This window comes from Gracilinanus agilis, chromosome 5, assembly GCF_016433145.1.
Source record: "Gracilinanus agilis isolate LMUSP501 chromosome 5, AgileGrace, whole genome shotgun sequence".
NCBI lineage: Eukaryota > Metazoa > Chordata > Mammalia > Didelphimorphia > Didelphidae > Gracilinanus > Gracilinanus agilis.
The window spans coordinates 267,089,801-267,115,741 of NC_058134.1; the positions used below are offsets into that span (position 1 = coordinate 267,089,801).

The 25,941-nt window shown below is 37.7% G+C and overlaps 1 protein-coding gene across 3 annotated transcripts in view; it reads right to left on the bottom strand.

Moving 5' to 3' along the window:
• LOC123249048 (RAB3A interacting protein) overlaps positions 1-25,941 on the bottom strand; it is a 55,077-nt gene that overhangs the window by 2,648 nt on the left and 26,488 nt on the right. For all 3 annotated transcript variants that reach the window (XM_044678015.1, XM_044678012.1, XM_044678013.1), the window contains exons 4-8: positions 13,138-13,233; positions 9,425-9,502; positions 8,699-8,902; positions 5,067-5,195; positions 3,574-3,686 (exon numbers count right to left, since the gene is read on the bottom strand). In XM_044678015.1, the coding sequence (XP_044533950.1) occupies positions 3,574-3,686; positions 5,067-5,195; positions 8,699-8,902; positions 9,425-9,502; positions 13,138-13,233 (620 nt within the window). The remainder of the gene's footprint in view (positions 1-3,573; positions 3,687-5,066; positions 5,196-8,698; positions 8,903-9,424; positions 9,503-13,137; positions 13,234-25,941) is intronic.

Below are 25,941 nucleotides of genomic sequence, written 5' to 3' on the forward strand. Positions count from 1 at the left end.
GGGGGGGGGGGGGGCGCTCGCTTCCCTGATGTTTCTTATTGGTCATCGCTAAATAAGAGCTCCTGCTCACAGTTCCCAAGGAAGCTGGAATGGTCTGGATTTAAAGACGGGAGACAATTTTTCCTAAAAGATTTCTTAAGCAGCCATTTCATTCTAAGTTGGATGCTTTTAAAAATTCAACCAACAATAAATACGGCGGTGACCTTAGTAAAGATGTGTTTATTGTTCACTACCGTTTACTCGCTTGTTCCCCCCAAATCCTCTTCTGGAAGACACCCTCAATTCACACACAAGTGACCCTCGTAAAGACTGTGTACAGACACAAGAGTAATTGTTGATGTTTCCTTGGTAGCTCTTTTTAAAATGAATCAAGTCTGAGATTTCTTCCCACATCTTTGGTATTTCCCCTCCTTTTAAGTACTTGGCAAATTAAATTGGTCTCTCAATGCCCTTGAAGTGTATTCACTCCAACAGTGTGTTCACATCATCCATTTTCCCCCTGTATTCTTCCCCCCTCTCTCTAGTCTAGGTCCTCTTAAGCAGCTAATTACATGTAAGAGCCCTCAAAGTTTCAGATCATAAAAAGAGGATTTGAGTTGTATCTTTTTGAAAAGACAAGAATTTGTCATGTGACTAATCACCTCCCAAATTTATCTTATTTTAGATAAGTTCAGATCTTCCAATTGGGTTTCCTAAAGAGACACACTTGTATGTATTTCCTGTTCTCACAGCCTCGATGATGGGGATGAGATACGACTGTGTAGGTATTCCATAGGAGTCCTACTCTGCTGCATCCGTTTGGCAGGGAAGTGAGTGATCCTGGCTTCTCAAAGGCTATCACAGAAAAGATTAGGCCAGTTCTAGCAGGTTCTCCCATGCTGAAAAGGCTTCCAGTACAGCTCATGAAGAGACTGAGGATCAATGTGTTAATTAATCATAGAGGGGCTCATCACCTACATGCTACTCATCTGGTGTTGACTTTTTTTTTTCCAAAGGAAACCTACAAAACAAAGAAAACTGTAAAATAGCCCCAGTCCTGTGCCCTAGACCTTCTGTTTCTGCAGCAGTGGTGGCAAAGTAGAGGGGAAAGAGGTAGACCATACTAAGAATCACAGTTTCTGGACACCAACAAACATTAATTAATCCACTGTAAATTAATTGCTACAACAAGTAGATCAAAAGAGTAGGGAAAATGCTTGTCATCAAAAAAGATCTGACTGACTTGCCAAATGAAGAGAGATGGCTGCCAAAGGCAACATCGGGACAGAACAGAAATTCATCTGTAAAATCTGACAAAGAAGGTAGATAAAACAGAGAAGCAGTAGAGGGTAGAACCAGTCTAAAGAAAGAAATTTATCCAACTAAGCTAAGTCATCCTAAGGGCATTCAAAGATTAAAATGAAAAAGTACTAAAAATAAAAGGAAAAATAGAAAAGATTGCGAAAATTATGACACTATTTTCTCTATTAAGGACAGCGGAACTACCATTAATATTACTGAAATTTCGTCACAATTCGTGAGGTATTTACAGTAAAAATGGCATAAAATGTATAAGAAACAATAAAAATAAAAAACACAAATATTCTCAGGAAACAAAGTAGACAAATTGAGTTAAATATGGAGAGGAGATTCATGTTGGAGGCAGCCAAAGTGTGAGGACATTGGAGAACCAATTTATACAAATCATGTCATAACTGTTTGCTTTCTTGTATTATCTCTTCATGTGCAAAAGCACCATCTACTCATATATATTTCTAAAAATTTAAGATCAGGGGCCTCTTCTTTCCTTATCTCCTGGAGTATTATAGGCTTACATATGCAATATACACTAAATCCCAAGCCCCTCAAATCTACAAAAACCTTAATCCAAGCATATTATTGGCAGAAATGCATTCACATCTGTGATGAGTTACTTGACCTGAGTCAAATCTTGGCTTCCCTACTTACTATCTGAGCTTGGACCTCAGTTTTCTCATTTGTAAAATTAGAGTTGGCCAGATGATTTCAAAACTTTCAACTCTACCATTATATAATTCTTATTGTACCAGAACAGTAAAAATTAACTTTCAGATGATAACTGCTGTTGTTTGCAATTCATTTTAGCTTAGATTGTACACCTAACATACCCTGGAGGAGAAATGTCAAACTAAACTTCTCCCATGTGACCCCGACTAGATCAAAATGTAATTGGGAATATTTCGCAAAATAAATAAAAAATGATAAAACACAGATAATGTTAATGTGCCGTTTTCTAAGCCAATATGAGACCCACCGGGATATTTAGCACAGTCAGACTCATTAATTCATTCATGATGTTAAGGAATAAAACTATTTCCTTTTGAGTTTGACATCACTGCTCTGGAGAGGCAAAGTAAATCCTAACATAAAGCAGGCTTCAAGAGGAAGTGCAGCTCATGAACAGAGAATGAAACAATCACCAAAGTATTACAGCGATTTACATGCATGGTGAGTGTCAAGGTAAAGGTCCCATCATTACTACAACAACAACCAATTTCCTTCTTCTGCCGTGAGAACATGTTCTACAAAGGGGGGAAACGTCCGCCTTGCTTCGGCTCGGCTGCTCTAACGTCCCTTCTTACTGCCTCTCTCAGCCCTGTGAGGGGGGCCCAGAGGGGCAGCAGAAGCTACCTTAGTGACGATGCAGTTTTGCTTCTCTCCTTACTTCTTTTTTTTTTTAATTTTAAACCCTTAACTTCTGTGTATTGACTTATAGGTAGAAGATTGGCAAGGGTAGGCAATGGGGGTCAAGTGACTTGCCCAGGGTCACACAGCTGGGAAGTGGCTGAGCCCGGATTTGAACCTAGGACTTCTCTAGGCTTGGCTCTCAATCCACTGAGCTACCCAGCTGCCCCTCTCCTTACTTCTTCATGAAAAGACCATGTCAGTGTAAGGGTCAGGGTCAGCAGAGGGAGAGAAGGGGGACATCCAATCCTCGGAAGACAACCTTCTAGGGCCTATGATGCCCTCCTAGGAAACGAGGGGCTTCATTTCTGGCCCCCCACCCCCAGCTCCAATCAGGAGTGGCTATTCAGCACAGCTCTGACTGGCCATTTTTCCAGCTGGTGCAACAACAGTCAGGGGCAGGGGGAATCACAGAGCCATATTGGGGGCAGGAAGTCCCCAGGTGGGGCTCCACAGTGATGAGGCCCCGGAAGTGATGACACGGGAGTGATGGTGCTCCGTGGTGCAGGCCAGCAGGGGATCCCTAAGTAAGGGTTGGGGATGGGGGTTACAACAGGGAGGAAATAGGACATTTCTTCACTAAAGGAAGGAAGGGTTTCTTCCACACCAGGACGGAAGACCCGTTCTCTTTGCACTAATGGTGGCTCTGCTCTTTAGCACAGACGGAATCATTCATTCATTCATGATAACTACACACTATGTGAAAAGCCCGGGTACCCGAGACCAGCAGAGGCTGGCCTGCAGGGAATCCCCGGGAGTCCTCAGGCCACCATTTCAAAGGAACGACAGGGAATCTTGCCACATGAAACAGCATGACCACATAGAAAGCTTTTACTATTTTTCACAATTTATATAACTAGACTAACATACTTTGGTCCTCCACATTCAACTGCAGAAGCTTTTACAAATCGAATAGGTTGCAGTCCCACTGGTTCAATGCTTAGAGTATTGTTTTCCACGGCCTCCAGAACAGCTGAAGCCAACTTTAAGAAAAAAAAAATCCAGAGAGATATCAACATTTGATGATATGTAGTTATTTTAAAATTCAATCCCCATATTATATAACATTGACCCAACAAGGAAAAGGAAGAATTGCAAAATCCATGGCTAGAATGTAAACTCTCTGACCATTTCTTTTCTGCATTTCTATCTCCAAAATCTAGAATAGTTCCAGTATATAGCAGGTGCTTAAAAATGCTTATTTACTAATTCAATCATTTTTTTCAGATAAAGGCAATTTATTCATCCCAGATACAGCCTATTCTTATCTTCTTGAATCAATCCAGTAAGATAAAATTTTTGCTTTTTTCAATGTCAACAGATACTTATTTTTACTATATATCTTCTGCGTTTATATTTGTACACAAGATTCTATAAAATAAAAATCAAACATTATGTCCTAATGTAAAGGGAAAACAGTTAATGCCATGAAGAGGAGGCCCATTTGCCCTTTCTTTTAGGAAACTCATAAAGTACAAAATAATCATTTCTTCAAATTCCAAACCAAAAAAAAAAAAAAAACAAAACAAAAAACACAAAAAATCCCAAACCCCATGATAAATCATTGCCATTTGCTGGCTCTTAAGTTCTTATTGTACCCTTTCAATTTGGGGGCAGGGGGAGTGCCCAGACCATAGCCATCAGCACACAGAGCTGCTATAATTACATGTTAGCTAAGTGATTTACAATGGAACTCTGCAAACATTTCAGGCAGCAATGGTCTTCACCAGGTGCTTATATTCATATACTGATTTATATTTCTGAAGACCTTTCACATTCACATCCCACATAAGCATCCCAAGAGACTCAGGAGGTAGCTGAAAAGGTATTATCTCTATCTTATAGAAAAGAAATCGAGGCAAGATTCTTGGCCTTGTAGAGACAGAAACTCAGTCGAGGCCTTTGATGACAATGTGTGGGCACAAAAGCTAGCAGCATTTCTCTAGGACTAAATCTCAGGACAGCAGTCTAATCCCTGCTATACATTTAACACTTCACCCCCAAACACACATTTCAATGCAAATGACCATCTGCTCAAGACAGCAAGAGGGCCAGGTTTCAAACATTCAGAATCAAATCTCAGTATGATACTGAGAAGTAGAGTAGAGAGAAAAGGAAGGGAGGATCTGCACGGGGCTAGGTAAAGGGATGACAGAGAAGTCTGGAGGATTTTATAAACAAATATATAACATTCTTAAATGCCCTCTTTATATTAAAGTCACCTATTTATTGTTTAAAATCTGTGTAAAAATGTATTTTACACAAATAACATATTAAAAATGTGGAAAACACAAAATAATCCTAAACAATTCCATTTTTACACAAAACACACCCATGCACTCAAAATTTAAAAAAAAAATTACCTCACTTTTGGAAAAGGTTAAACATGGAAATATATCTTCCTGATAAATTTTGTCTAAGAAGGGGCATGTTCTGTCCATTGTAGGTTCATCCTTCCAAGATCTGAACTCATTATATAGAGATAAGTCAGCCTAATAAACAAATTCAGAAAACATTTTTTAATTCAAACTCCCAGCCATATTTATAAGTAAAGTCAAAGCAGCTACTAACAGCTTTTCATTATCAACTTTATGAGACATGAATATAAAGCAGCATGACTGATTTGGCAAACAGACCATAACATAAAACCAAATGAATGTTAATTCCTTCATTTGTGTTTAATCCAAAATTTCTGCAATTACTCAAAATATTTCTGGAACTCTTCCTTTGGGACTGCCTTCAGATCTTATACCCCATTCTTTTCAGTATTCTAAATGTTGTCACATCTGTGCTTTTTAACAAAACAACTGATTTTGGAAATAGTCAAAATTAATTTAGAGCCACATCTAAGCTAATTAAGTGGGATTTACAACATAGATAAAGAGTTCCTTGCAAACTTTAGAGCATGCTATAATTGTGGGCTATTATTACATCATTTTCATCAGAAGACAAGATAGGTTTCAAAATAATGGGAGAGATTTATTTTCATATATATAACTAATTCTAAAGGCAATTCCAAAAAGATAGCACCAAAAATAGTTTAAGCAACAGCAATGATTTTAAATAAGCAGTGACTGACTACTCATTTGAATTTTCAACCATATTTCTGTTATTTAGTCATCACAGTCGTGCCTGGTAATTTCCATTTGGCATGATCAGTGTTAATTAACCCCTGGTATTCCTTCCTTTATTCTCCCAATACTAATGGATCCTATCCAGGTTGTATGTCAAAAAAGTGCTCAGATTTCCTCCCCTAACCCCATCTTTAAATACAAAGGAACAGTGCTCTCCCCCACCACCCATATCCTGGCCACTTAAAATACTGTTCACAGAATGACAAATGTGCGGTTACTAAGGACCTTAAAGGTCCACCTAGTCCAACTCCACTATTTACAAAGGAAGAATCTAAAGCCCAAAGTGCACTTGTGACTGCACCCAAGGTCACAAAGGCAGTTAAGGAACAGGGCAGAATTTAAACCTCCTTTTCTTGACTGGATACAGGGCTTTCTCCCACACTATGGTTTTCCCCACCCTGTCCAGAACACTGGGGACACCTTCAGAAAATACTGGCTTTGAGAATGTATGTCCAGATATTGAAGGCTGATTGTACTTACCAGGTATTTCAATGATGCATGACTACCTATATTCTCTCAAACTCTAAAATGATGATCTCCACCCTCAATTTCTCTTCATTCCTATCTCTCAGCTCCTCAGGTCATGACAGTACAGAATGTCCCAGTTAAACAATACTTCCTTCGACATTTCAAAAGATTCATGATTTTACTGATGGGTCCTACACCCTCCCAACATTTCCATGCCTTAGGAAGAGCATTTCATGGATTGCTAAGGCCACATTCCCACCAAAACCAGCCACCCTTCTGATAAGGAGACTCTGAAACTCAGCTAAGCTGGTCCTTTAACAACAACTCACTGCTGAGCCTGTTAGAGCTTATGTTCCACTAGTTAGCTTTCAAGTATCCAAAAGATGCTCTGAACCACAAAGAAAAGCCAGAATGGGGTTTAAAATGAAGGGAGAAAAAGGACTCATAAATTTGTTTTCTTTTAAAAAGCCACTGGGTGGCTCAGTGGATTGAGAGCCAGGCCTAGCGACAGGAGATCCTATGTTCAAATCTGGCCTCAGACACTTTCTAGCTGTGTGACCCTGGGCAAGTCACTTAACCCTCATTGCCAATTTTTAAAAAAAATTGGGGGGGGGGGGGGGGGAAGCAGCTAGGTAGCTCAGTGGATTGAGAGCCAGGCCCAGAGATGGAAGGTCCTGGGTTCAAATCTGGTCTCTTACTAGGTGGGTAACCCTGGACAAGTCACTTAACCCGCCTAGCCCTTACCACTCTTCTGCCTTGGAACCAATACACAGTATTAATTCTAAGATGGAAAGTAAGAGTTTAAAAAAAAAACAAACATTTTTTAAAGTCCTTAAGTTACCTAACAGCATCCTGGAGAAAGCTTCTGGCCTAAGGAAGTCAGTTACGAATTTTGTGAGGTTATTGCATCTCAAAAGCTTTTAAAAAAAAGTTTGAACTCAATAAAGCAACAACAGTTCTTTTGTCTTCTTGTATATGCGTTTCCATTAAAGGCATAATTAAGTGTGATCACAATATCTTGTGGACAAGAACAATGTTTAATGTTACTTATCAAATTAACATAGCTGTTTATATACTAAGACTTAGGTCAAATTTATATTTTCTTTGTCTAATACTCTTTGACAATTTTGTAAAACATCAAAATGTATACAAAAAAACTTATTTGTTATTTATTATTTTCATTTGTACTGTACCTATTAGTCACACATTTCAAGGCATTAATAAAATTAAGGTAATTATGTACCCAAATAATGGTAAAGATACCTTGAACATAACCATGTGGGAAAAAAGATATTCATACATTACAAAAATCAGTAAGAAGAATGTATATTAGTTAATATGCCATACAATGGAAAATTTAGTATAAACATAACAAAATTAAGAGTAGCATTTAAAATAATTTCTTAAATGTACAACAAATTATACATAATTCTTATTTTCAAACTTTGAAGCTATATGCCATACTTAGATTTTCTAGAACATTTCCTATTTATCAGGTTTAAAAAAAACAAAAACAAAAATTAGGTTGTATAATTTTTTTCCATTAGTGTCACCTCCCACTCTCTTCCCCAATGCTATCCAATTAAATGAAATTACACCATCTTTGGTTACTCAACTACTAGCTTCTGCCTGCAAACTTCACTGCACCTTACTTCCGCTAAGGATTGAATTTTAAAACCTGACTTGTGGCTTTAAGAGAAATCGAGAGGCTGCTCGAACTAGTAGATTGGTCTATTTGGGCATGTTGGAGTCATGTTTTCCTGCATTTTGTAATCAGTAAATAATGCCACAATTTTAATGTTTATAAATAAGTTTTACTCACATGGCTCTGAACATCATCTCATCATCTTCAAAAATACATCTCCCAAAATGACAAAACCATATACTATTAGTCCCATTTTATAGGAATAAATATGATAGTTAATATGAGAATAACAGCTCTAATTTAGGTGCTAGGTCCTAATTCCACTAATCTGCCAGACTCTGGAATAAAGTACTATATCTCTCTAATTTTGAGAAAAATTCAAAATGTAAAATCACTACAGTTTAGTGGGGTGAAGAAATCTTAATTCTGCAAGGCTTCTTCATTTTCAGCAATAAAACTATCAATCATCCACCCTTCATTTACACAACACAAAAATGCAAAGGATTTTCCCTAACTGAAATAGCAAGATTCAGAAACTTACCAAGATTCCAGTTGGTATTCCAAGGTCAGCCAGAAGAGAAGGGGACTGGAGAATCCCTGAAAGCAGTCAGCTCTACATAAAGCCTCCCCCATATAAATACTGTATTGTGTACCACAGAATTTGTTGGCAAAAAGCCTAAGTGACATCTCAGTGATGAAAATTAATAAGCATCAAAAGGGCCAGGGGGTACAGTCCTTGACGAGTTACCTCTTTGCAGTCTTTTACAATAGGCTGCATCACACTGAGGTCCTGGTGACTGCTACTCATAGCACTGCTTGTACTTTTATTTCTTGCATGTCCTTTTTTAAAAGGAGCCTTTCCACTTGGCGGAAGCTCTTGAATTGGGGATGTTGGTGAAGTGGACAACACAAGTGTCTTTAAGGCAGCGACTTCAGCTTGAAGTACGTCAATCTTAAAGAGAGTGCAATACAATTACTTATCTAATAAATATTTTTGAACAAATATAGACAAACTTCATCTCCAAGGATAGGGAATTAATTTTCTTCATACTTTATACAAAGTCATAGAGAGAAGGAAATCAACCCTCTTTTCTATTGATCTTTCTGGCTCTCATTCAGACTTTCAGAATTCAAATCAACGAATCTGGACAGAAAAATATCACTGATTTTAAAAAATTTTACATTTCCATTTCCAAATATTTCACTTTAAAAGCTCAAAATCAATTCTAATTTATCCCAAAATTAATGATGCTATCTCAGCTTTTAATCAGTGATCTGTTTTCAAGAATCAAATACCAGCATAATACCTTGCATATATAATAGTAGCTCAATAAAATAAATATTCATTTATTGATATTTTATGCCAAAAAAATTTAGACAATAAAGTAGCTATAGAAAAGAGTAATTTTTACTCTGAAAATGCCAGCACATAATTTCTATCATTTTTCTACCAGTAAATACAGCAAAAACTTACCTTCCCCTGTGCTTCTTTTAATTGTTTTTCAGCTGTTGCCTGCTTAACATTAGCTTCTCTCACCATTTTATGAGCTTCCTACAAAATGTTAATATAGTGCAAATTTTAGAATAAAAAATTCTTAAAGATTTAAAAAAATTTTAAAGTTACTTTTTACTAGTAGAAGGGTAAAATCTAAATGCTAACTATGGTATGATAAAAGCACTAACTACTGAAAGATATACTGGAAAGAAAATAGCCTGCCATCTTTTGGAATTAATGTGTTATATAATTATACTCAGAATATTGGGAATCATTTCTAATTATGAAATAGGTATCTCCTTCGTAAAAACTAATCTGTACAACTAACACAAAAAAAGATACAAACATAATAAGCAGATGCATAAACTTATGGGATCAATTTAATTAACTGAATGTTAGGAATAAGAAGATACCTAGGCCATAACATATAAACTATCAATTTTGTAATTCCATCACTTTTCTTTAGCTTTCCCATATGGGAAACAACCTATACATGCACAAAAACAAGTAAAAAAATAAACACATGAATAAGGATGTAATTTCTAAATATGAATCCATTTTAAAAGCCTTGGCATGTTAAGGTCTAAAAAATCAGGAACATGAGGCTAGTTTGTATTTTATGCATAGGAACCTGGGGCATTTTAGTTTTGAATTAATAAGGTCTTCTTGTATTAGTACCACAGATAAACAACTAATTTGCTCCCTTTCTTTAGAGTACTTACATTAAAAGTAAGAGGACCTCGATTCTGGTCCTAGCATTGCCACTAAACAGCAGTGAGACCATGGACAAGCCAATTAAACTCTCTAAGCTTCAGTTTCTTCACCTGTAAAATCATAGTACCTGTTCTACATACCTCAGAAGGTTATTATAAGGGCAAAATAATAATGTGACGTACACAGTAGGTATTCAATAAATATTTCCTGAATGGATAAATAATAAACAAGAAATGGCTTTAGGGAAAAAAAAAAGCAAAATAATAGGCAAATTCAAATAATTAGCTATTAAGGTTTTAAAGGAAGTATATCACAAACTTCTTCTATCTTTTTAACATTATAGCACCAGGTCTCAGCTTTGGTATTCTAACCAGACCCAGGTGTGTATATATACATATAAAGAGATACAGATATCAGATAGGTTAGAACCAAAAACTGACCTTTAAATAGCTAATGTCTCCATTAAAACTAGTCTTAACAGGCATATAAATGGATCAACTTTTAAATTCAAGGTTTAGATTCAACATTCAAATACATCACTCACAAATATCTAAATTCTGAGGGCATTTACTACCCATCAAGTAGGCTAGCAGAGTAAATAAAGTATATTAAAAAGCATTTAAACTAAATTACATAAAGCAACTACTTAATAATAAATTTAAAAAATTTATTAATCCTATTTTAAAAAATATCTCAGACCATGTCCAAGTAAGAGGAAAAATAATAAAGACTACCAAAAAAAATCTATCAAAATCTACTTATATTGCATATTCCTATTTGTTTGGAATACTATTTTCTTTACCATAGATATAAACATCACAAATAATATATGGTATTTACAAATACATATATAGGTAATACATGATAAAAATTATAGTTATGGAGCACTTCCACTACCAAGAAGCACAGAATACAATCAAAGAGATAACCTGCTGTTATTTATCTGCTGCGGACACCTGCGTGGCTCACTCTGGAGAACCTAGAAACAGGGTCCTTACTTTCTGTACCCCTCTCTTAAAAGCATTACAAACTTCTGTAGCATGAGAAGCCAAGCATGGGGAACAAGTCAATCTGCAAGTCTCAACATTTAATTTCCTAATATTATATAGCTCCAACTTGCTTTTTTCTTATGTATAGTTGGCAATTATACAATCTTCTTTGATAATTCTTTTCCAAAATTATAACTTTATAATATATAAATGTATTATTTGTAAAACATATGACTATATCATAGTGTTATGCCTGTTCCTTTTTTTTAAATGCTTACCTTCCATCTTAGAATCAATATTAAGTATTGGTTCCAAAACAAAAGACCAATAAGGGCTAGGTAAGGGGAATTAAGTGATTGCTGAGAGTCACATAACTAAGGTCTGAGGTCAAATTTGAACCCAGGATCTCCTGTCTCTAGGCCTGGCTTTCAATCACTGCACCACCTAGCTGCCTCTGATGCCTGCTCTTTTTATAAAAGTCTTACTAGTACACAGGCCTCCCTCTAAACCTCTCCCTTCTCATTTAATTTACCTGCCTCTCATCTTTTCTTTCAAGGACTTGCTACTATGACAAAAAACAGCATGGCTTAAAGGACCTCTATTTTAAAACTATCTTTTAATACTTGTCCACAAATTATATACTCCTAATGACTAGGAAAATACTATTCAATCATTAAAGCCAGCCTACTTCAGAGAAAGAACTGTTGGAGTAGGAGTGCTGAAAGCACCCGATTTTTCACTTGTTTATTTGGGTATATGTTGTGAGGTTTTAGTTATAAGACTAGTCACTTACAAAAATGAATATGGAAATGTTTTGCATGAAAATACATATATAACCCAGACTGAATTGCTTGCCAGTTCCAGGACTGGGGGTGGAGAAAAGGAAGGAGGGAGACAATTTGGTTCATAAAACTTTGGAAAACTTATGGGGAAATTTGTTATTATATGCAATTGGTAAACAAAAAAATTAAATTAAAAGCCAGCCTAATCTAAGTAGTACTGTGTACTATGACAAGATAATTAAATTCAGACATTGTGGACAAATCTAGCTTTGTTGGTTATCTGGATTCTTTTGTACCTACTGCTTTCTCTCTCAGTTTGTTGATGTAGATAAGACATTTAAATTCTTTCACCTTCAGAAAGAAGGAATGTCTCTCAATCTGGCACTTTTTTTGTTGTTTTTTAAAATAAAAATGACATGCAATCTTTCCTGAGAAAATGGTATTATTCCATGACACTCAGTAACTATCAAGGCAATAATAAAACTAATTCATGTTAAAATGACAATGAATAATAGCTTAATATAATTTTAAAGATACTGACTACAGGCACGATACCTATTCCTAAGGCAATCTCCAATACTGTGATTTTGAATCACCAAATTAGGTTAAAGGAGAAGACAGAAGAGTTTTTAAGTCTAGTGGTATCACCCAGGTAGGTATTTTACTTGTGAAGGCCAAACAACCTTGTGACAAGATCTCTCTTTCTAGAATTATGCCAGGTTAACCCTCTAGAAAAGTGCTAATGGGTTCTCTCTGCTAAGATGATATGGAGATGTTCCTGAGCTTCCCAAAGGCTTGTACCAGTGTTTCCAAAGTTGGAAAGGCAACAAATACAAGCTTGGCATTGTAGTGGATGTTTGCTGTCTGAGGACACATCTGGCTAAATCCAGAAAGGCTCATTACGATATGGCTGAGCAAGAGGTGATGCATTTTTTGGTCATAACAACTCATCATAGTAATGTAGCTAAGGATGGTGATTTGCTGCTGAAGAGAGACTATACCCGGATAAAGCTGCAAATCTTGTGAAGTGCAGAAGTTTACCAGGTTACATTATAGCATCCAGTCTATTTGATAAAAAAAAAAAAAATGATGCATCTCTACCGTAAATTAACATTTACCTCCTGGACAAATTTCTATCAACAAATAAATGCATCACAACCAAAATAATATACGTTTTCTTCTACAGAGTAACCAAAAAGGAGCCAACCTCAAACAAACTAGCTGTGAGTTCTTCCAATTCTTGTCCCAGTTGATCTCGGACTTTTGAAAGTCTCTCACATTCTTCATCTTTTAGTTTCAGTTCCTATGAAAAACATGAGAATTTAGTATGCTTCTAGAGGAAGATGAGCACAAGATAATTTTATAAAATTCTGACTTTCCCCCCTATTTTCACTAAGCTCTTCACTGCACTTTCTCCCCAAGTTAAGATGGCACCTGCTGAGGCTTCTCAAAGGTCCGAATATCAGAGCACAAGGTCTGGCGTGATACCCTAAAGCTGCAAAGATCTCATACTTAGGATTATAAGCAGATGCCGTGACATTTATCCAAAGTCCAAACTAAATTCAGAGCAGAGCTCAATGCTCAAATGTTGACTACTAGGTAACAATTAGGGACAGAAGAAAAGGAAGAAACAGAGAACAGCAAAACCATGATTCAACAAAAACACAAATGACCCACAGTCCCATGTAGCCACCTCTAGCTTTTGCAGTGATAGTCAGAGGGTGCTCATAATTACCTTAATAATAAAGACAAACATCGACTGCAGGAAATGGGGAAAGAAGAAAAGTAAAGACTCTGATTTTATGACAATGTCCTAGATAAGCTTAAATGGCAAAAAACACTCATGACAACAAGGAGACTGAAAAAGAGATCTTGGAACCTGCCTTAGCCAGTGAACATTTCATCCCTGTGTCAAGAAGAAAAGCAGAGAAATCAAAGGCAATTCAGACTAAAGAGACTAAAGTTCATTTGCAAAAAACTAGAGGAAGATGACAAAAGAAAAAGAATACCATTATTGTATGGAAAAATGAAGAACAAGCCTACATGGCAGGCATGAGGTACAACTAAGCCAATTATTCTCAAAATATACATAAATGAAATTCAGGGTAAAATAGAATTGTCCAAGGGATCTATTCTCATGGACAAAAAGAGCAGAATCATCACACAGAGTAGAAGCCATATGTGCTCATGTGGGAATGGATTCATGGCACTGAAGATGATGCCAAAAAGAAGGGCAAGAGCTAATCAAATACACATGATAAAGCCCATGGTGGGAAAAGGTATAATGGGATCAGAAGAGAAACAAAACACCAGAAAAACAAAAAGAACAAAATCAGTGACCAATCAGACACCAATAACTATTAAACTAGAAGCCATCTTTCTCCTCTCTTTATGAGAACGATCTATCACTGTAGTAATGAGAAAGTAACAGACAAGCATTTAAAGTCCATTTTTAATATTTTGAATAAGAGCAGAAGACAATCTAAAATCCCACTATGATTACTAAATTTTAAAAATCATTTGCCTCAAAGCAAAACGAAGTCTCAAAGGCCAACCATCTCCTCTATGTACATCAAAATCCCAGAAGGCTATGCCAGATGTAACAACTAAAATAATTTTGTTCACTCATCTGCTCAATAGTAGCATTAAGTAAAGCATTAAAGAGGGAAATATGCTCATGTTCACTATCATCATACTAGTACACAGCTGACATTCTGTGTAAAATCCAAAATGAAAAATTTCTGTTTGATGGCAAGGATTTTTCTCCAAATTCTATTTGCATATGACATTCTTCTAACATCATTGAATTTGTGAACAGAGAAAAAAATTGTAATAAAATCCACTGACAAGTAAGAGATGGGCCTACTCATCTACACAGGATAAATGAGTCCCCATTCACCAAGTTTCATTAGGTGTGCTGTGAACTTTTGCATCCCAGACATGTTATAGATAAAAGAAAATGGATAAATAATTTTGTTTAACCTGACATTGATTCCCAAAGAACTCAACAAAAATGGGTGCCCTTATTGAAAAGAAGTTTGGCATTCTTGAGTCTCCCAGCTCTCCCAAATTGAAAAGATGTGGCTATGGGTCCTCACAATGAAGAACACTGGACTGAGAGAAAACTTATGAGGAGCAGAATCAGCTAAGCAACGTGTGCTTCTAGGACAAGGGCTGCACACAGACAGTCCTAAAGAATTAGAATTGAACAAGAAGAGGAGACTCCTCCTCTAAAATGTCTCAAACCACAGCAACACAGCCACTCTCACACACCAGTGAGGCCAGGCAGGGGAATTCCAGGAGCTAGGCTCAAATGCTGGCTCCACTTTGGCCAAATCCCTCTGTCTCTTGGGACCACATCTCTAAAAGGAAGCTCTAAAACCCTAATTGAGATACTCTGGTTGTAAGGAAACATGCAACTCTTTGAAATTACAAATAACCGAAAGGATCAACCTGAAAGGTGTGAGTAAAGAGTGGAGCAAACAACTGAAGGCAAGCCTCGTAAGGTCCCAGAAGGACAGATCTAAAGCTGCCAGGGACTTCCACAGCCTAATTCAATTCCATCATTTTGTGAACAACAAGGACACCGAGGTCATCCACTTAATCAAGGTGGCCCAAGTTACAAGGACTACAACAGCAAGGATCGAAACCTAGATCTTTCTGCAGGGATGGAGAGCCAACAGCGATTCAGAATCAAATCTTGCAGAATGAGCAAGATTCCAGGGTTGCCCTGGGACCTGCAAAATAGGAAAACGCTTACAGAAGGCCCTCCAGTGCCTTGGGCAGATCCTCTGTACAGGGCATGCAGGATGCGATGGGGGCTCTACCACGTGGAATCACCAGGCACACAGACGTGCTTGGCAATGGGCACACCTGGAGACAACGCCCACTCCCACGGGGCCACAGAGCCACTGAACTACGCCATCTCTCAGGGAACCTGTGGTTACTGCTGATGATTCATTCATTGTGGCCACTTAAATTCTATTCACTATAAAAGCAGAGATAATGTACAAAAAGTGCAGGGAGCCTATACTACTACTTCAATGTTGTGACAGCCAGCTTGTACACAGAGTGCTAGACTGAAGAATCTAGAAGACCTGAACTCAAAGCTGGCCTTAGCTATGTGGCCTTGGTCAATCTACTTAGACCTGTCTGCCTCAGTTTCCTCATCTGCAAAATGTGGTTGTTGTGAGGATCAGATGAAATGACACGTTCAGCATTCTGCAAATCTTTAAGGGTTCTGTAAATGCTGCTATTAGTATTATTTCCTTAGAAAATATATTCTAGGACCCTCAGTGTTATCTACCTTGTGAACTACAAGTATAGGCCAAAAGAAATTTGGTAATTTGCCTAGTAAGAACACTGTAATTTCTAAATATTTAATGAAGACTTTATTATATCGAAATATGTAACTAGATGAATAACTCACAAAATATCATTTTAGGGTTGGAAATGAAATGGCGGTTCTGTATATCTTCACTTTAAAACAAGTCTGAAAAAAATGTTATTAAAAAATCAAATGCTAATATTCCCAAGGAGTGTTAGAAGTAGCATTTACTCCCTAAAATCAAATTATTGTCCCACCAAGTTATGTCCCCCCATCTCTTTTAAATATCACTTTTTCTGCCAGGTCCTCCTTGTTTTCATGATAGTCTTCTATTCTGTGTATGTGTGTCTCAAATTAAAAGCAGGCCTCAAAAGATTTGAAGCCTAACTCAAAATGTAGAAACCAGGTGGTTTTATTAAACAAACATTAAAAAGTGCTTTCCAAAGTCAAATATATTTCTTTTCATCCATTTTATCCATGTTTTCTGTCAGGGAGGAAAGAGCCAAAAGAAGGCTTTGGGCTATATTTCAATAAAAGTCTAAACCCACCTTCACATAAAATTAGAATTTCCCCTTCAATACAAAGAGCTGCTCCCTTCACAAAATAGCAGGAAGGGACCCAGTGTTAGGCAGCACATGTGCACTGGGATTAAACCTTGGGTACCTTGCCCACAATATTAAACGTAGTAAAGAAATGTGAGCAACTGAGAGACTGAAAGATGGGAATGGAGTAGAGGGAAGCAGCAGCTAATGCTGCAAAGAGAGACAAGCATACAAAGTATTTAGTTTATATGCTATATGTGTGACTAGAGATGCTGTTTAGTATATGTGCTAGACATTGTACCTAGGGGTGGGAGTATAATTAAAAGCAAACAAGACAGCCCCTGTCTTCAAGGGGCTTTCACCCTAATCAGGAAAAGACAAACATGAGGGGGAACTAGAGAAAGGGTGGGGGGAATAGGGGCAGTGGCAGAGCTATCTTCAGGAGTCGGGGAAGACCTGGACTTCAGCAAGATCAAGACAAAGTTGGTCCATCAAAGGAAGCAGGGTGGTTCTGGGAATCAGTTCTAATTACTCAGAAGTCTCTACTTCTGTTACACCAAAACTTGACTACCTGCAATTTTGAGCCCTGAAGTCTAGTTCTATCTTTTAGAACTAGGGTGAATTTCTTTTCTCTTCAGAATAACAACTCTTCAAATATCTGACAACAAGCACTCCCCTTCCACATGCTATCCCTCCATATCTACTAAATGTGGTCTGATATGGCATTTGTATGTTTAGCTGTTGGCTGTGTCCCATGATTAACTCCAGATAAGTCCAGAGCCGACTAAACCCCACAGATTTGTGAGAGAGAAATACTCTTTTGCGATTTCTCCCCACTAGTTTTGCTTCTTATGCTACCCTCTTGGGCCAATGAGAATAAACCTCTGCCTTCCTCCCATGAAACCAATCTTCATACTCTACAATACAACTGAAAAATGGTCTCTGGGCCAGGCCTCCACTCACGGGAAGCTGCCAGGCCTACAGCTGTTCCAGGATAGGAAATGTTTCATGTAACTGAAGAGGATTACTAAATAATATTTCCTTTAAGTAAGAATACCAAATGAATGCACTAAGCAATACTCCAGTTTTACCAAGAGAGCAGCTCTCTAATGGTCAGCAGGAAGATAGGGGAAGAGGGAGGAAGGGAAGAAAGTTCAGCAGGTCATTTCTGATCAATTAATTCCCCACCACTCCCTCCCTGGCCCAGCTAATGAAAGCACAGAAAAAAAGGACAAGTAGCAGACAACAAGGTGTTGCTGTCTTAAACTAGGGATAAAGAAGGAAGAGATCTTCATGGCTCTTTTCAAAGTCAGTAATTCTTAGATCAAAATGAATGGATTTAAAGCCAGGCCTCACTGGCTAGCCAAGGATCAGCTACACACTTGATGGCTCTCTAAAAAGCAAGGCATTCTCTAAGGAGATGTTCAAGGCAGGCCTTAGCTCTGAAATGTGCAAGCTCTGGCCATCAAGAAAAGAGCCAGCCATGGAAGAAGTCAGGTTAAGAGAGTTAAGCTAGTCAAGGCTGGAAACAGCTCTGAGAAGTCTGACCTCTGTGTTACATTTAAAAATGATAAAGGCTGATACACACACACACACACACACAAATGTTTACGCAAATCTTTTTGTAGTAGCAAAGAACTACAAAATACATTCCCTTCAACTGGGGAAAGAATAAATAAATTGTGGCACATAAATGATATGGAATATTAATTAGCATAGTGTAAGAAACATGAAAGGATACAAAGTTAAGTAGGCAAAGCCAGAAAAACAATCTACATAATGATTACAGTGTAAATTAAAGAACCACTCCAAAACAACTGAAACTTGTCAATTCTAAAAAGAAAGCTGACCCCCAAATAAGAAAGATATGACAATTTGCCTCCCCTGCTTCTCTGCAGAAGTGAAAGTCCAAGTGAAAATTCTTTGTTAGAAAAGATGGCTCTCTGGGAGCGGGGAGGAAAGTCGGCATAGTGCTATTAGAGACTGCATATGTAAAGCTCTCTTTCCACCATGCCTCACTAGTAAAACTTAATCAAGTTGTCTAATGAGTAATACTGGTGATTTCTATATAAATTTCAATTTGGCTAAAACAGCACTAATTCAATGAAATATTCCAGACAATAAGAGAATAGTCCATTTATCTCTTTCACTTACATTTTTTAATGTCACAAGAATAACTGAAAGATGGCTTTTACTCTACCCTCTCCTTTGGATTTCACCAAATACAGATGAGAATTACGAAAAGGGTAAAACTGACACAGCCCTTAGTGTCCCCATTAATGTTAGAAAAAAGATTACATTACCCTAAATGTTCCAAGATTTGTGCTTCAACACATCTATTCCAATGATTTAGTTTTCAAAACTGATTTTGTCCCAGCTCTAATTCTGAAATAACCAAACTGTGCTATCCCAAGGAAGTTACTGTCACACCTACAAGGGATTTTAATTGGCATAAGAAGCAAATGGTCTCCAAATCTCTACCCCACTACTCATGACATGTTCTTTATCAAGCACAATATGTACAAATAAATGTACAAGTAGAAATGAAGATGACTACACCCAAATATATGTGTAGACCTCTATAATTTCTCAACCAAACCCACTTCCACCTTACTGCCAACTAGACACTGCCCCTTGAATATCTCTACAGTATTCCACACGTGTCCCAAAAGAACTCATATATCTAACCTCCCTCCCCTAACTTTATTTCTCTTTAAAATCACTGAAGCAAAGACTCTGTGCTCATTCAATACCCAGCAACTTCAGCAGGTTGGGTCCTCAGAGGTTCTTCTCTTCTCTGAGGATTCTTAGAATAACCTTGAGAGTCTATGGGTATCTAATAGCCTCTATCCAGAGTGTTCTCATGACCAATGTCATTAACCAGTAGACTCCTACCCTGACACTCTGCCCTTAGTTTTTAATATTTATTGTCCATAACAACCTAGTGAAGTGTATTTGGCAAAGTTCAAAGACCTAACTCCTGGATGGAGGGCTCTCCAGTGATTTAGGGACATTCAGCATTATCCCTTTTGAATGCCTTTCCCAATGAGGAGGCATAATTCATAAACATTCAAGAAATAATCATTCTTTGATGCTTCCAAATATATCATGATACAACTAAACAAATAAGCATCATTTTATAAAGTTCTAATAGGTCAACTACCTATCTTGGTACTTACTCTCCCCCTCCCCCCACCAAAACCATGAAGAAAGGGGGAAGGGGAAGGAAAAGGAAATTAAGCCACCCTTCTCAGGAAAAGCCTGATTACTACAGACTTTAACTACAGACTTTTCAAAGAATGTTGACTCTAACCTCCCCATCCCCGCCCCCAGCTCCAGGACTCAGTTACCAAGTTCTACAATAAATCAGCACTGGGTCCAGGTGGCTGGAGTCTTTACCCTATCCCTTTCCCACTAAGGTGCCTCTACTCTTTACCTACACATAAAATAAGTTTAATTCTGAATATCCTTAAAGGAAAAAAAAAACAAAAAAATGAAAAAAATAAGCCTGGTCCCTACACAATTCTCAAAGCATACAAGGCTTTTCCCACAAGGATTAAAGATCTAGGGTGACTGGAAGTCATTCCATCACCTCCAAGTAAGATGCCAAATTGTCCTGGGCAAAAACTCCTCTATGATTCATTCAGCACACAGGGCCAACAAGTTTGTGTGAGGAAAAAATCTCCATAAGGGATATGGATATTTCTCTAAGGGTTCCAGCATAAGATTATTCCTTTAATGGTCCATATATATTTCTGCTAGGTCTATACCAAAGGCATTTAAAATTTCCCCAATGAAAGCCCGCCCCTGGCAGGGCAATTCCAACAGAATCTAAACTCATCCAAAAACAGGACAAGGAGTTCCATTCTAGAGGGGAGAAAACAGGGATGAGAGCTAAGTGTATGTGTGAAGATTACAAAAGCATTTGAGGTTGTTAGGCTAGTAGGGAAACTTTAAATATAGACACCCGATCCAAAGGAACTCAGATAAGCTGTTGGGTGTCATATCTGCTGAAAAGTAAAAATAAAAATAAAAACATTTATGGCCTATTATAATATATCTTAAGGATGCACAAAACCTATACAGTTCTTCATTTCAATACTCATGCCTGGTAGACAACAGATTATATAAGAATCCAAACAAGCAAAAGTTCTCACAAAGAAACTGATCTGATTTGCAAGAGAACTCACCAGAAAACTGGCCATTGCATTATAATCTAACACAGAAAAGGCAAGGAACATGCAAATTTTTCTTTAGGAAATTCAAAAATTTTAGAAATCCAATATAATCTCAAGTAGAGAACCTATCCAGTAAGCCCCTACAAATTAGAGGGGTCCAATATGTAACCCAGATGTGGTCTAGACATAACTTTGAGTTTACTATTCCAACTCTCATGAGCCCTGAAAGTTTGGGTCCTCAGAGGATTGCTACAACAACTTCTGGATGGATTCTAGGCTGAAGGATTTGTAAGAGAGGCTCTGATACTGATACTCACAAGCCACTACTGGTATGTTCCATGTTATTCATTAAAATCAATTAACCAACATTTATAGCTGTGCTCTTTGTGGTAGCAAAAATTTGGAAAATGAAGGGATGCCCTTCAATTGGGGAATGGCTAAACAAATTGTGGTATCTGTTGATGATAGAACACTATTGTACTAAAAGGAATAACGAACTGGAGGAATTCCATGTGAACTGGAAAGACCTCCAGGAATTGATGCAGAGTGAAAGGAGCAGAACCAGGAGAACATTATACACAGAGACACAATCAAATGTAATGGACTTCTCTACTAGCAGCAATGCAATAATCCAAGACAATTCTGAGGGATGTATGAGAAAGAACGCTACCCACATTCAGAGAAAGAACTGTGGGAGTAGAAACACAGAAGAAAACATTTGCTTTATCATATGGTTCGTTGGGGATATGATTGGGGATGTTGATAATATGGAAATAGATCTTGATCAATGTTACATGTAAAAACCAGTGGAATTACTCATTGGCTATGGGAAGGGGGAGGGAAAGAACATGAATCATGTAACCAAGGGAAAATATTCCAAATTAATTAAATAAATACTTTTTTTAAAAAATTAACCATTGAGACTTAACTAGCTTTTAATTGGATATATAACAAGGTGGTATAATAAGAACTTTGGTATAAAACAACCCTCCAAGCTGGGGGAACACTTTCCTACAAATACAAATTTCAAGGAAAAGCAGAATCATGCTCAGAAATCATATAAGGCAAAGGGGTAACAGCTCCTGGTTGCTCCTTTGGTCACTTCATGGGGTCCTCACAAAGTTCACCTTAGCTTTCTGCTAAGTTCCTTGTAGAATCCTGAAGTTGTCTTTCCTCAGGATGTTACTGATACCAAAACCAATGGAAGTCTAAATCTTCCAACCTTTCCAAGTTCACAAGAGAATCTTCTAAAGGAGGAGGTGAGAGGGAGAACAGAGGGAAAGAGAACCTTGTTTTCTGGCCTCCTGAAAGGTTCCTCCTCAAGAGCTTGTTTCTGATGTTTTGAGTGTAATATCTAAAAACCCTAATTGCCTTCAAAAACAGCTTAGAAAACACTTTTTACAGGAAGTCACTCCTGATCATCACTACTCTCACCCATGGAGAAGTGGAGGCACCTATTGTAGACTGCCTTTTCAAGGAGTTTAGTCACATAGAGAAGATATAGGACAATAACTAGTCATGATAGAAAAGTCAAGTAAATTATTCTTGAGGATGAGGACAGCATAGACATTTTATTAGGTAATCTCTCCTGAGATGACTTTGGTTTTGCTTTTCAGCACCATATATATCCATGGTTCATTTTTTTGTTTTTGTGTCCCCAGAACTGGAAAATGGAAGACACTTAACCAATGTCTGTTAAATTGAATAAGGATGTAAATTCTACCACATTTTATTTAGTGGTAACTTTTGTACTAATTAGCAAAGTGCTTCAAATTCTATGATTACATTAAATTTAGAAAATCACAAGATCAGAGAAATCTTAAGATTTCAAGCAGTATTAAATCTAGTACAATTTCTAGATCTAGACCCGACTTAGAATTTAAGATGGTCATTTTCAATTGAGACTTTTTCTCTCTTGATCAAGTTGCCTCAAGTTCTTGAGAATTAAGAGATCAAGATTTATTTGGTTTGTTAAGATAGTCAATAAATCAATAACCATTTATTAAACAACTATTACATGCCAGGCACTGTGCTAAGTTCTGGGGATACCTAAAAAGCCAAATGACAATCCATGCTTTTAATGAGAAGACAACAAGAAAATAATTCTGTACAGACAAGATATGTAGAGGATAAACTGGAAGAAATCAACAGAGAGAAAGCACTAGTACGGAGGGGGATCAGGAAGGACTTCTCATAGGAAAAGATTTAAATGAGGTCTTCGGGAGGCCAGGAAAAAGAGGAAGTAGAAGTGAAGAAGGGAAGAGTATACAGGTATGGAGAGCAGAGTGGAAATGCCCAGAGTCTGGAGATGGGAGTGTCTTATCTTTAAGACACTGAGAAAGCCAGTGTCACTGGACTGCAGGGTGCACAGTAGGGCCAGGCTGTGAAAGGCTTTGAATGTGAAACAGAAGATTTTTCATCTAATCTTGGAGGTTATAGAAATCCACTGGAGTTTACTGGATGAGAGAGGCTGGAAGGAAGAACAAGAGGAGAGAGTGTAACACAATTATACCAGTGCTTTAGGAAGATTAACTTGACAGCTGAGTGGATGATGTACCAGGTGGACAGGCAGATCCACCAACAGGCCATCATAACAGCCCAGGTATGAAGTGATGAGGGCTGCAACAGAGGAAAGAAAGGAGCAAATGTAAGAGATGATATAAAGGTAAAACCACACACTGGATATGGGAGCTGAAGGACAGTGAAGAGTCCAAGATGAAACTCTGGCTGGCAGCATGGTGACCAGAAGGATGGTGGTGTCCTTGGCAAGAAGAAGGAAGTTTGGAGAGGGGTAGCTGAAGATATGGAGTTCAGTTATCTATTGTCTGACGTGTCAAAAACACATGCTGGAAGATCTGAGTTTGGAGGTCAGGAGAGATCTTTGGGCTGCAGAATAATTCTAAGCATTGTCAGCAGGAAGGCCTATGGAAACCAAAGAGGCTGATGTGATCATGCAGTTAACAGTACAGAAAGTGAAGAGAAGATGACCCAGGAAAGAGCCCTGGAGGTTGTTCATTTTTAAATGGGGTGACTCAGATGAAGATCCAGCAAAAGAGAATGAGAAAGAGTAGTCAGTAATATCATGGAAACCTACAGAGAAGAGGGTATGAAGGAGATGACAGTGACAGATAGTATCAAGAGCTGCAGAGGATGAGAACTGAAAAAACATCACTAGATCACTGGTAACTTTGAAGACAGCAGCTTCAGCTGATAATGAGGTTAATAATCCAGTCTGTAGAGAGTTGAAAGAGGAGGGTTGTAGCTGAGTGGATACAGAGCCAGATCTAGAGTTGGGAAGTCATAGGGTCAAATTTGGCCTCAGACACTTCCTAGCTGTGTGACCCTGGGCAAGTCACTTGACCCCCATTGCCTAGCCCTTACCATTCTTCTGCCTTGGAACCAATACATATAGTATTGACTCTAAGATGGCAGGTAAGGGTTTAAAAAATAAAAATAAAAAGATTGAGAAGGGAAGCAGAGGCATCTCTTGTAGACTGCCTTTTCAAGCATTTTAGTTACAAAGGATAGAGAAGATACAGAACAATAACAAATGGTGATAGACAAGTCAAGTGAATTATTTTTGAGGATGGGGCAGCATGGGCATGTTATAGGCAGTAGGGAAGTAGCCAGTGGATAAGAAAAGATTGAAGATAAGTGATCAAGCCGGAACAATGAAGGGTAATATACTAGATAATATGGACTGCAATGGTTATTTGTACGTGGACAGATTACTTTGGTAAGGAAAAGAGTCACCTCTTCATGAAAATAGGTCAAGATAGGTTTTATTTTGGTATGTTTAGTTAATTCAAAATGTGCTATTCATATAAATAAATAACAAATATTTTAAAGTCCATCAATCCATAAAAAGGTAGGAATCTTGGCCTCTAGGCAAGATCACATCTTCAGCTTCATCTGTTAAGCTTTCATTAGCTATCCCTTTTCTTCAAGAGTAATAAAAGAAGCTGTGTTACATAATAATTCTCAGTCATAAGTACAATTCACTTGTAGTCTGTGTGGTACAATGAAAAGGTCAATAGAGATAGGCTCAGAAGATCTGGGTTCAAACCTTCTGGCCTGCTATAGATTATCTATTATGACAATGGGCAAGTCACTAAGCTGAATATTTTCCTTTCTTTTTTTAAACCCTTACCTTCTGTCTTAAAATCAATACTGGGAATTGGTTCTAAGGCAGAAGAGTGGTAAGGGCTAGGCAATAGGGGATAAGTGACTTGACCAGGGTCACATAGCTAGGAAGTATCTGAGGCCAAATTTGAACCTAGGACCTCCTGTCTCTGAATCCACTCAGCCACCCAGCTGCCCCATAGGCCTAATATTTTAAAATGATGGGTAAAACTAGATGATCACAGTCTCTTTCAGTGCTAAATCCTATAAGGAAATAATTTCAAAGGGAGAAGATTCTTTTTTTTTTTAAACTCTTACCTTCCATCTTGGAGTCAATACTGCTCCAAAGCAGAAGAGTGGTAAGCAGCTAGGAAGTGTGTGAGGTCAGATTTGAACCTAGGACCTCCCGTCTCTAGGCCTGGTTCTCAATCCACTGAGCTACCCAGCTACCCCCAAAGAGAGAAGATTCTAAGTAGATGACTGGTAGTGATATTAAGCTTATCAGATGGAAGGAAAATGAAGAGTGAAATTGGAAATGGAATTTCTGACAGGACAGAGAGAGGAGGCTAAATAAGAAGGATGAACTGAGAAGGTAAAGGATAGGGGAAAATCTTTAGGAGAAATAAATATATTCATTTTCTTTTCCAATTTAGGAGTTAGAACTATTTGGCTTCTTACTCTCCATCTTTCTGGGTCCAGTCTACTATTTCCTGCCACAGCCCCATTTTTTGGTTCTGTGCTATTTTCTGACTTTCCTTTTTTTCTTTGCTCTCAACCACCTTGGAATCTCCCTTTTCTTTTTTTTTTCCTCTTCTTTTCTTACTTCTCTCTCCTGTTTTCTG